General features: G+C 38.6%; 1 protein-coding gene across 1 annotated transcript; it reads right to left on the bottom strand.

The window, feature by feature from the left end:
• Positions 1-5,854: 5,854 nt before the first annotated feature.
• LOC132171005 (DNA damage-repair/toleration protein DRT102-like) lies at positions 5,855-7,055 on the bottom strand. Its single transcript, XM_059582198.1, has one exon. It carries the CDS (start codon positions 6,953-6,955, stop codon positions 6,032-6,034), a length of 924 nt encoding a protein of 307 aa, XP_059438181.1. The 5' UTR covers positions 6,956-7,055; the 3' UTR covers positions 5,855-6,031.
• Positions 7,056-12,965: the final 5,910 nt, after the last annotated feature.

The following is a 12,965-nucleotide window of genomic DNA, read 5'->3' as shown; positions in this document are numbered from 1 at the left end:
GTGGTCTTTTTGAAGAGAAAGAAATGGTATAAATTTTGCGTTGCCTAATGTGAATGTTCCATACTCTTGATCAAATTCAACATTTCAAGCTTTAAAACAAAATTTTCTTTGATTTAGTCATGTGAATGTTGGTAAGTTTGAGCTTAGGTTAAATAAATATATATTTTTAAGTTATGCGGACAGGGTGAAAGGATATAGATTGTGGTGTTTAAAACCACAATTAAGGTTTAACATATAAAATATTTAACTGAAATTATGGTAAATTGTGGAAACAAGATTTGATCAAAAAGCATAAAATAATAAAAATATAATAAATTTAAGGGAAAATATATTATAAGTCCCTAAGTTAACGCGTCAAAATTAAACTCCCTAGGTTTTTTTTTTTGACAATTTACTTCTTGGGTTAATTGAAATGATAATAAAATTCTTATTATCAAAATTTTTTAACAGCTGTTAGGGCCATTTAAAATGCACCGTTTTACCTCATTAAAATATTAATTATTTATTAATTTAATTTAAAAAATTAAATCTAAAAATTAAAAAAAATTGAAGGGTGGTAAGGAGGAAGCCACCCCTAGGGCCCTTAGTGGTGGTTTGGCCACCCTTAAGGGCCAACCCAGTATTTTTTTTTTTCGTTTGGCACTTGGGGTGGTTCGAGGGTGGTCGGACCACCCCCAACACCCCAGACCGGTCGATCAAAGGAGCAAGAAGCCACCCTAGGGGTGGCTGGCCACCCCCTAGGGCAAACATAGGGTGGTCAACCACCCCTTTTTTTTCATTTTTTTTTAAATCATAAATAATATTTTATTATTATTTTAGTAGTGAGACATGTGTCCTATTTGGGCCTAAGATTTTTAAAAAGAAATCCTAGCCCTTAACATTCTCCGGTCCAGGATCCTTTTCCTTAAGGTTGTACTAGTTATTTAATTTTGCTTGGCTATTGATGTGGGTTTCCTCACTTTCTTGTTATTGGAACGAAAACACATCCTTTGAGTGTAACTAGTGGCTAGAAGAGTCTCTATTCATGTGCAGCATCTTGTCTAAGCGAAATTACAAATATGTAATGACTTAAAAAAAAAAACGCACTTTTATATACCTTTGTTTTACCGTCCCATAGTTGTTAATTTCCTTTACACTTTGCTGTCAATATTCCAAACTATATGTAATTCCATGGTACTGCCTGTGTGTCAAGACCCCAACAATAGATGTGCTTCCATGTTACTTTCCTTTTAAGTAATGGTTTTCTTGTACTTTTTCTGTTCTCTTGTTGACTTCTTGTGTAATAAGATTGTGCCCTCTCTCCTTTTGATATGCCTTACATTATCTGTCAAAAAAGAAAAAAACACAATGATAAAAAAGCATAACTAATCTAATAATCCTTTAAAAAAGACAGTTAAGCTATGTTACTTGAACGATTAGTAGGTTGACCGCAAATTAGTGCCTTGTTAATCAAATAGTATTACCCTTGCAGATTCTAGTGCTAAGTGTCGATTGTCTCGCGGGATTTCTTTAGTCGTTTTGGGGGCCGAATTTGAAATTTCTTTATACTTCTACGACCTCATTGACACACTATTGAAATTTTGCCAGTCACTCATATGGACAACATGTGTTTCCCTTCTTTATCTACTTAGATCTTTCAAGACTCTTCTACCTTAACATTGTCAAAAACTCATATCTAAACATATATTCAGCTAAGTCAAAGAGAAATTATTAGTAACTCAATTGACAGTTTAAATCCAGCAACAAATATACCCAAATAAGCAAATTGGTCTGCCAAAACATCAATAGTAACTAAGTAGTCAATCTGTTAAACCCAAAACATTATACAAGTAACATTTTTCTGCCTAAAATACCACATAAACAACACTGTTCAAGTTAGTGAATGATGGTGTGTGTGGGAGCCGGGTTCTTAAAATCCTTCTTCAACACCCTTTACCAATGGACAATTGGCCTGAATTGCTTTCATTTTTCTAGCTTTTGTTATTTTCTTAGATCCTTTTTCTTCTTTTGGTTTGATATTTCTCTTGTTTGTTTCATGTATACTTGGGTTGCACCTAGTGTTGCAAACATAATGGTAGTGTGAGATTTTTGTGACTAATTAACAGATAGTTTTCCCTAATTGCTTTTGAAATTATTGTCCAAAATGTTTTGAAATAGAACTTTGTGGCATTGTGTTCATAATATCTTGTTGTTGCAGAGGTCAAAATGATGACCAGAGTTGGCCCTGCCGCAGCCGTTCTCACCATAGCAGGCCCCGCCACAGCTAACCCCTTCAGAGCTAGCCCCTCCTCTGCACTGGTCAAAATGATGGTTTTCTTGTTTTTTTTTTTCTTCAACTACTTGGGCGTTACCCCAACAATAGATGTGCTTCCATGTTAATTTTCTTTTAAGTAATGGCTTTCTTGTACTTTTTTCTTCTTCTACTTATGTGTTCTCTTATATACTTCCTTTGTACTAGGGTTGTGCCCTTCTGCGCTTTTGATATACATTATATTACTAGTAAAAAAAAAAACACAATTGATAAGCTGAACTAATCCTAGGAATCCTTTAAAAAAGACAGGCTATGTTACTTGGACGGTTAGTAGTTGGATTGCATATTAGTACCTTGTTAATGAAACAATATTATCCTTGTAGATTTTCATGGGTGGATTGAAGGGAGATTCACAGGTAATTGCAGGAAGTCACACGGAGATTATAAGGGGTGGGTGCGGGTCGGGGCGGGGTGGATATCGCCCTTTTCCCCTATCCGATCCGCACTTTGCATGTTACTTCTCAACATCAAGTTGCTGATTTGTTCACCAAATCTCTTGGTTTAGGTCCATTTATGAATCTAGTCTCCAAGATGAATGTTTTCAATATATTCCCTTCATCGTGAGGGGGAGTGTAAGCGAGCGAATTAAGAGAGAGCGCAGGTGTACGCTCGAGCACAGTGATCGAGCGCAGTAATAGGAAGAATGCAAGTTGAGTGCAATCGAGCACAGCTCGAGCTCAGTAACAAGAAGAATGCAAGTCAAGTGCGATCGAATGCATGATCAAGTCCACTTACAGAGAATATATGCACGTGTACAAAGCTGGAATCAAATTTAAGTTGAAGATTAGTTAGCATGGAAGTTAGAAAGTAGTTTTTCTTTTCTGTTAAATCAGTTGTACATAACAGGTATTTGTTATTCTTATGGCAGCTTGTATATGGTATATATATTGAAAATGAACAAAGAACAATTCATTCAATGCAATATAAAGAGATATTTCCTCTCATTTCTCTCTTTCATTTATCTGTTTCACATTGGTATTGCATTGTTAATAATTTCTTTACCAAAATCCCTCTTCCGTCAGTTAAGGCCATTAAGTCTAACGGTCAACCGTACTGTTCACGGGGTAGGTACTGTTCACGACACTATTCACAAGGTTAACCGTCCGACTTAATGACCTTGACTGATGGAATGGGTGTTTTGGTAACAAAATGGTAGTTTGATGGGGTCATAATGTAACGTTGGTAGTTGATGAAGGAAATGATCATCGTATGGTAGTTCATGGGGGAAAGGATAATTTTCCCTAATGTTTATTATTATTATTTTGTTAAGGACACGTGGCATAATTTGGGAGTGACACATGACATACCGTTAATTTTCTCTCACGGAATCTAACGGAGGTATCAAGTTGGTCTTTTCCCATAGGTCAGGTACCATTTGTGACCATTTTGAAAACCTAGGTTGGAAAAAATAAAAAAAATGCAATCACAGGTACTAAAAAAGTTATTAACCCTTAAAAATAAAAGTGATGAAAAAACAAGAAAAATCGAAGTGAAAAAAAAAATAAAAAAAAGACAACAACATCAGATAACTCTATGTTAATGTGATAAATGAATGATTGAAAATAAAAAAATACAACATTAGAAAACTCACTGTTAATGGAATAATTGAATAAATGAATAGTTTTTAAAAAATCAAAATGTTAGATAACTCTCTGCTAATGGAATAGCTAAATAGAGATTAAAATTAATCAAATTCTTATCCAAAATACGAAGACTCAGTTGTTAAAATATCAAGAAGAGTACCTTAATATGATATTAGTTTTCACGTATATGCCAAAAAATCCCGATAACATATGCCTTCTTCTCCTGAAGTAAGAGTCTTTCAGCCAGCATATGCAAAGAACTTGAGAAACAGAAAATGGAGAAAAATGTATACTTCTGTCATGACTCTTCAACTTCACCTTGTTTAGATGTGAGAAAACAATGTTAGGTGTTTTTCTTTCTTCTTTTTTTTCCTAAGCTAACGTTAGGTCTTCATTTAAACGTTAGTTCTAACCATAAGAAAAAAAAGAAGTTAGTCTAACGTTTAACCAAAAAAAACAAAAAAAAAGAAGAAGAAGAAAAGCTAACCTTAATTAGTAAATTAACAAGTTAACCTTAATTAGTAAACTACTATTAATGACCTTAAAAATTTAATGTGCTTATAGACACTTGACATCATTTTAAATAGGTTAAAAGATATTTCATACCAATTTGGAAAAAAGTTTTGTCCTTTGTTAAAATGCCGTAGCCTAAACCTTTAAATTATGAGTATAAATATATGCGAGTTAAATATGCCGTAGCGTACCAGTATAAAAAAAAAATTAAGAGGAAGAAGAAATGACCGGTAGAAAGAAACGACCAACTGTTTCCTCGGACCTTAGTGAAGGTGCAAATGAGATCATAGTTACTTTCTTTCTTTTCTTTTCTTTTTTTCAAAAGTTTCCACCCATTGTCAAACAACCTGAATCCTTTTCAGAGTGACAGCCAGGCTGATCCATGTTATGCTGCTAAGGAAAAACAGAGTCCAGACATGGCCAAAAGCCCAAAGATATGCTATCTCAACAACTGCTGACCAGACTATATTGCTCCACATTACTCCATCGAGGGAACCATGAAAGGAAATGGGAGTAGATAGCATGGCCTTACATAGTTGGGGATCAAAGAGAAATCGAATAGACCTTTATATTTATGAAAATGCGAATCAACAGGGTCAATGACCAGCAAGAAGGTGAGCAACCCTGAAATGGAGTCTATGGCTGACCAGGGTTGGGCAATACGTTGAAAAAACAGAGGCAGCCAAGGATCTTTCAAAGACGATCATTTTCTTTCAAAAAACCTATCACTGCAGACCTCAAGGAGGAGAAACATTGAGATTGGACAAAAACTCAAGCATTTGCAAACGTAAGTTTATAATAAAAGCTTTGATTGACAAAGACTTTTGTTAGGAGTGCTCTGTTTGACACAACAACAATCCACAATTTCTAAATCACCACTAGACGAAGGCACGCTATTTTCTGAATTCAAACAAAAGAATGGATGACCAAATCATCTAATTCAACCTAAAAATGCAAACGCCAAACAGTTTATTTGCTGAAAAAGACTAGAAGGGCATTTGAAGGTAGAAAGAGTTTAAATTGGGCAGCTGGATGCAGCTATGAACTTTCACGTTTGAAAAGATGGATTTTTTTTTTTTTTTCAATAAACAAGTTACATAATCAATGAATTGCCCAATTCACCCATACATGGAGAGTATCAATTTTTGAGAAGGCATTTCAGCCTATTGAAATCATATCGCTAAACCTTCCATGAGACGTCTGAACAAAGACCATAATAAACCCAGTGAGACCCAAGAGCTTATTCATCGCAACTTCCCATAGATGGATTGCTTGGAAGCACTACTCCAATCAACTTGAAGCATGAACAGCTAAACTAAGCTAATTGAATGACTGGAGGGATCCCCATGCTAAGCATGAAACACCCCCCACCAAAAACCAGAACATAATAGCGTCATAGATCATATCAAAAACAGAAGATACATTAAATAAAAGTAACAATAAGACATCAATACAAAAACCAACATCATATTCCAAGACAAGAGGCGGTTTATGTACATACTTGTTTTATTACAAGACAACCTGATTCCTCCTTGATGAAAACACTGCAGTCAATCTCATAAAACATCGAGCACACAACAACTACTACTATTCAAAATATAGTTCCATCTTTATTTTATTTTTTTCACTTAGACCCATTTTCTAATTCCTTGTCAATAGCAGTCTTGGCAGCCTCAAGATCCTCGTCGAAGAACATATCCCACTTTCCATCCCACTTGATGAAGAACTCAGTATCTTCATAATACTTCACCCTATGCACATCCCCTGCCGGAGTGAACAAATAGTCGCCAACCACCAAATCATACCTCTCCTTCTTTGTGATATTCCACACGCTCTTCTTCCCCTCCAACACCACCAGGTCGTGCCCGAAGGTATGGTGGTGAGCAGGCTCCACACTCCCGGCCTTGAACCTCACAATCGCCGAGGTCGGGCTCTCCCTCAGGATCTTCATCGACCCACCTGGAATCAGGTCGATCGGGTTCAATTCCCTGTTCTTCACCAAACAACATAAGGCACAGGGTGTTGTTGAATCGGAATCGGATTGGGGCTGGGCTCCGATCTTGGGCATCTCGGAGAGCGAGTTGTCGAGGAAGGACTGGATATCTTCGGGCCAGGGGTTGGATCCGGAGGCAGGGCATGGGGACTTGAAGGGAGTGTTGAGCCAGGCGTTGAGGATTTCGACGGCGGATTCCGGGGAGGTGGACATGCCGGAGACGGCGAGGACGTTGGAGTTGTTGATGGAGCGGGCATTGAGGGCTTCCTCGGGGGTTAGGCAGGTGGCGGCGAAGACGCCCGGAAACTTGTTGGCGAAGATGGAGACCCCGACGCCAGTGCCGCAGGCGACGAGGCCCCGGGTGTCGGCGGGGGAGGAGGATACGCGGCGACCGACCTCGGCTGCGACGGAGTAGTAGGAGGAGGTGCCCAGATCCTCGACGTCGATGTGGAGGGAGCGCAGGTGGGAGACGAGCGCGTCCTTGAGGGCGCAGCCGAAGGAGTCCGCTCCGGCTATGATTTTGTGGGGGCGGGTCGCAGAGGTGGGCTCGGCCATGGTGGTGGCGTAAGGAAAGAGGAGTGGGAGTGGTGAGTGGCGTAAAAGCGACCGAGTTTGAGTGAGTGTGAACTTCAAAATTACGAGGCTGTGATCGAATAATAATAATAGTGGGTCTGAGTTTGTAGTTTAGCTGAAATCGTAGATAAAAGTTTATCATATTATAAACAAATAAAAAAAAAATAAAAAAACTTTTATGACGTGATTGAAAATAAGATAAATAAATTTTTTTTTTATAAAATTTTTTCATTACAATTTATCTATAAATTTAATATAAATGATGAAAGCAGCGAGGGAAACAGTTGTTGTACAAGCACACAACGGTTTGCATTTCTTTATAAGTGCCATCTCTTCAAAATTCCTAAATACAATGACTTTTTAACACTCATAAACGCAAGTGATCATGAGTGGCAGCTCAACATTAGAAGTAGATTGTGAGGGTGCTGAGGGTGTCATGGCTTGGACGGGAGAGGATCTAATTGATGGCTAAAATCTCTCCTTAGAGATCTTAAGGTCATCAACTTGTCACATGGCACATTAAAAAAATATTATTATTTTATTTTTAAAAATAAATAAAATAATAAAAAATTAAAAACAAAGAGCATATATATATATAAAAGCGGCTCTGGCCACCCCCCATTGCCGGGCCAAGGTGGTGGCCGTACCACCATATTTTAGCAATGAATACTCCTGAAGCGGCCAAAACCCATTTTTATCTTTGAATGCTTGCCCTCGGGTGGCCGATCCACCTCCAAGGGGCCACCACTTGGCTCTTGGGGTGGCGGCAAGCACACCCCTGCATGGGGCCAGCTTGAGGCCACCCCCAGCGCATGGCCTCCTTGGGGTGGTCTGGCCACCTGTCCAAACTGAATTTTTTTTTTTTTGATTTAGCCTTTGGGGGTGGCTTCGGCCATCCCCAACCGGCCCGACGCCACCCCCATGCCCCGAAATGTGGTGGCCGGCTACCCCCTGTGGCCAACATAGGGTGGCTAGCCACCCTTCCTTTTTTTTTTTATATTTGTTTTAAATTTTTTATTATTTTGTTTTTTTATTTATTTTTAAAAATAAAATAGTATTATTTTTAATGTGCCATCTGGCAAGTTGATGGCCTTAGGATCTCTAAGGAGAGATCCTAGTCATCAACTGGATCCTCTCCAGTTCAAAGTGGACCGGAGAGGATCCTTGTCCCATGCGAATGGTTCCCAAATGGTGAGCCAAATGGTCTAGGCCGGGCACCAAGCCATGATGCATCCTGATGTCCATTTTGTAGCCCAATCGGTTGCCAATAAAGTCATTCCAATTAGAAGGCAAACGAACCACTGCACCCAATTCAAATTTGCATTGCCTATAAGGATATGTGCAGTCCCAATAAAGGCCGGCCACCTGGAGCACCAGAATATATAACACCCACCTACAGCCACCCGAAGGCATGGGTTACGATGAATAATGCCCCTAAACACATTCTTCTTATAATTCTCGGGCTCCCTTGCGTTGACTATGTCAAACACTTGGCAGAGAACAAAACTGTTAAAGATGATTGGAAGAACAGTACCAAGATGACAGTCGGATATAGAGCTTGACCGACAACAAGGTTTCTCCACATTGCCTTGTTGATAAGTCGTTCGGTTTGTCTAGATCTGTCGGTGGCTCGGTCATTAATGCAACGCCACCTAGAAAGGTCGAAACCCAGGTTGGCCATGGCAATTGGATTACGTACCGAAATTGGGGAATATCCAAAAGATATGGTTGTGATGGTGGGTATCAACAGCCCTGCAATAGTCATAGAGAGTTCAAATTGGATATACTTGCGAATATTGGCGTATGTACATCTCCCGCACTTTACAATGGTGACCAAGAAACTGAAGTTGCCATCCCTGATGATGATGTCAGAACTTTCTATGGCCATTTCGCTGCTATAAGTACTCTCCATCACAAGCCCCACATCAGCTTCTTTCGGTGCTGGAATGTCGTTTGTTTAGTACTCTCCATCACAAGCCCCACATCAGCTTCTTTCAGTGCTGGAATGTCGTTTGTTTTTCCTCCAACCATTTCTACTCTCATGCCTTTTTTTCTTCAAACACTGCACCGGATGGAGCTTATCAGATGGGAAGCAGCTTTCCATCACGATGATACTGATATTATCTACTTTACTCATCATCCTCTCTTCATTGCTGTAATTTCGAAAGTTTTCACCTTCAAACACCAACCCATTTGACTCGAGAGCTATGGCTTCCAACCATGACTCTTTACGATCTTCTGAAACCAATATGATGTTAATTCGTGAATTTTTCAAAGCTTCTATAATTGCTTCGCTTTTCTCCATGCCAACTTCTGGTTGGTTTAGTGTCATCCAAGCAGTTGTGTTGATACAGATAGTTGAGACGGAGCCCATGGTGAGCCAATTAGCCAAAGGCTTTTGAGAAAAGGCCTTTTCAGACAGCATCTTGTTCCGCCAATAATCAATATAGTGCGAGATTACATAAGGGATTCCTCCCTTTAATCCCAGCAGCGACATAGTAACTAGTAATTAAGCGTGGTTATTAAGGTACGCAACCTCTCATTTGAATTCACAAAAATTCCATTGATTGCATCCATTAAATATGAGCTGGTTTTCCCTTGAGCTGTGTGAGCTTAGAGTTAACATCTTCATGTCCAACCTTCAAATGGAGGAATTGAACAACACTACAAGGATGAGGATGGGGATTAAAAGCCCAATAATATGTAAAACAATATTCACTTTGTCAAGCTCCGCTGGCAATGCGCTCAATCTCATGCCGGTGCCGGTGACCTGGCTCATCATCTGATCCGATATTGTACCCGTGCCCACTGATGTAACCAGCATGCCACCGGATCCACCTGTCACCTTGGCACCACAGAACAAAAATGGCTTATTAGCATCAATGGTGGAACAATGATCCAGTTCGAGTTTTAGGGATTCTCCAGATTTGAAGAACAAACCATCAGCAGGGACCAGACGATTCTTCTCGAGGGGAACTATGTCGCCTACTAAAACATCGGAGCTGGACACTTCCTTTTCGCGACCCTCTCTCCTGACCATAACTTTTCGAGGCATTATTTCTGATGGTTTTTGCTTTCCTGACATATTCTGTGAAAGGTGAAGCTCTGAATAGTTCTGTACCACCACCATGACTATAACAGCAATTGTGATGACCCCGTCGAGAAACCGTCGGCCATGCCGTTGACACCAAATGTCCATGCTTGCTTCGAGGTATTCAGTCCTAATACCTTTTCAGTGAGAGAGTTGGTGATAATACTAAGGATATATTGATCCTTTTTGTTCCGGTCAATGAATTCTGGATTGAGAATCTCCTTTCCTTTGTCATCTGTGATGAATTTCTAAGGGCTCGATTCTGAACCATCAATGATACCCATCAGGTCATGGGTGCGCAGTATAGGAAGTACTTGCATCAACCACATGCGGTAATTGTTGTTATCAAGTTTAAGAGAGCCATTCTGGTTAAGGTTTGGTGGATTGAAGATGGATGAAGAAGAGGAAGAAGCCATAGCAACGATTGGCAAGGATTAGCGAGGCAAAATAGGAACAAGGTTTGGCGCGTGCCTAGGGCTCTCATACCATGAAAATACTTTGTATTGATATAACCAAAGTTGATACATAACACTTAAAATAACGTAGTATATATACTACAATTTGACCTAGTGAGAATATTACAAGACAAAATCAAATATTACAAAATATTCTAGAACTAAGCAAATCTTCTAGCGTGCTTTCTTGTTGTCCAAGCCAACCAATGAATGAGCGTCTTTCCCTCTAGAATATCTCTGATTGCAGGCTGTATACGCTGGAGAATCTTCTCTGTATGTTGTCATAGGTGGACGTGGGATGATCCAAAACTTTCCATATTGATTTTCTGATTTCTTGTTGTTACTGGGATTGTCTGTGTACGAGTCTACGCTCGAGCCCTTGTGGGCCTGCTTGCTTGCGATCGAGCGTAGGGAACTTGTGCTCGATCTCTTGACAGCTTGAACTTCTTCAACTTTGCTGGCTTTGACCTTACTGTTATAAGCAGCATTGCTTGCATATGCTGAACCACCAACTAACTTCATGTTAACAAGGGAGACGATAGAAAACTTACTACTCTTGTTTCATCCAAGCTGGAGGAAATGGATGATGAATTTCTGTCAAGATGAAGAGAAACACTCCTCAGCTTTATCTGCCATGGATATGCATGAGATTTCCCTCAGTCTTACTAGCTATTGAGAGAGATTCGAGCGACATGCATATAGATCAAACCTGTAATACAACTCAAATAGATCAATCGTAATGGAAATGATGAAGAACATAAAGATATATAAAAAACTTATTTAAATAATGAAATGCAGAAACGAATTACTTGAAGATTGAGAAGCTCTTGCTCTTCTGCAGGCTGGCCTCTCAGGCTCCAACAATGGCCTATTTAAGCTCGAGGCAGTCCACCAGGCCAACTTTTCTCTTACGTGCACTTGTCCACTTCTGATATAGCTTGGTTTTTTTTACTACAACTGAAAAACCTTCCACGTATGACATATCACTTACTCGAAAAAAAAGCAGGCGGACGCAACAGTGTTCGCACATGGTTAAGACAGTAATAATATAAGAAGTATTAGAGTTTTTTTAGAATCTTTCTAAATGTGATGTGGCTTCTAAAATCATTATTAAATTTAAGATGATTATTATTAAATTTTAATATATTGATGATTTTAAAAGGCATATCGCATTTGAGAGATTTCAAGGAGGACTCCCGGTGTTTATAATACCATTATGTTTTATCATATATACTCTTAACACTTGGAATAATCATTCTCACGGGAATGACTTTTCCAATGTCTTCCATTCCCAATAAAGCTATTCATTTTTTCAATATTTTACGTGCCAAACATACCTCAGGTGTTATACTATCGATTAATCAAAATATTCCCGTAATAATCCAAAAAAATTAGGAGGAAGAAGAAATGACTCGTAGAAAGAAACGACCAAGTGTTTCCTTGGACTCTTAGAGAAGGTGCAAATGAGATCATAGTTACTTCTTCTTCTTTTTTTTCCTTAAAGGTAACAAATAATAACATGTTCCACATAATCACTTAACATTATAAGCTAATTTGAGCTTAAATACAGTTATCCAAAAGTTCTCGTTGAGTAACCTGAATGATTTTTAAGTGACGGCCAACAGAAAATCTATAACATTACGCCAGCTTAACAACTATAGTCTATAGGGCAGACATGATGTACCATATTAACTAACCAATTTAAACATACACATGCACACAAAAAGAAAAGAAAAAATTATAAACTCTTTGCCCCTAGCCTGGACCTTAAGAGAAGATGGAGAGGGGTTCAGAGTTACTTTTTCAGTAACCCTGGCCTGTTTTCTGTTTTCTTCAAAGGTGAGGAATAGTGACAACATTTCCACAATTATGAGGTAATTTGAGCTTATATATAGTTATTTAAAAGTTTCCACCCATTGTCAAACAGCCTGAGTCCTTTTTCATGTTGAGCTGCTAAAGGAAAAACAGAGTTCAGACATGGCCAAAGGCCCAAAGATATGCTATCTTAACATGTTCCACAAAAACTCAAGCATTTGCAAACAGAAGTTTATAATAAAAGCTTAATTTGATTGACAAAGACTAAGGCACTCTATTTGCTGAATTCAAACAAAAGATTGGATGACCTAAAAATGCAAATGTCAAACAGTTTATTTGATGAAAAAGTCTAGAAGGGAATTTGAAGGTAGAAAGAGTTTAAATTCCCATATATAGCTGGATGCAGCTTTTAACATCCACGTTTGAAAAGATGAAAATCTTTTTCTTTTTTTTTTTTTTCTTTTTTTTTTTTTTGTAAACAAGTTACTCAATCAATGAACTGCCCAATTCACCCATACATGGAAAGTATCAATCTTTGAGAAGCCATTTCAGCCTATATATTGAAATCATATCGCTAAACCTTCCATGAGAGACATCAAAACAAAAGCCAATTTTTTTTTTTTTTTCTTTT

Source organism: Corylus avellana, chromosome ca2 (assembly GCF_901000735.1).
Source record: "Corylus avellana chromosome ca2, CavTom2PMs-1.0".
Classification (NCBI taxonomy): Eukaryota; Viridiplantae; Streptophyta; class Magnoliopsida; order Fagales; family Betulaceae; genus Corylus; species Corylus avellana.
The sequence above is the reverse complement of the archived record's forward strand: the minus strand, read 5'-3'. Positions and strand labels throughout refer to the sequence as shown.

Bases quoted from the DNA above. Each gene is read 5' to 3' on its own strand.
- LOC132171005 (XM_059582198.1), bottom strand. From the start codon at position 6,955: ATGGCCGAGCCCACCTCTGCGACCCGCCCCCACAAAATCATAGCCGGA.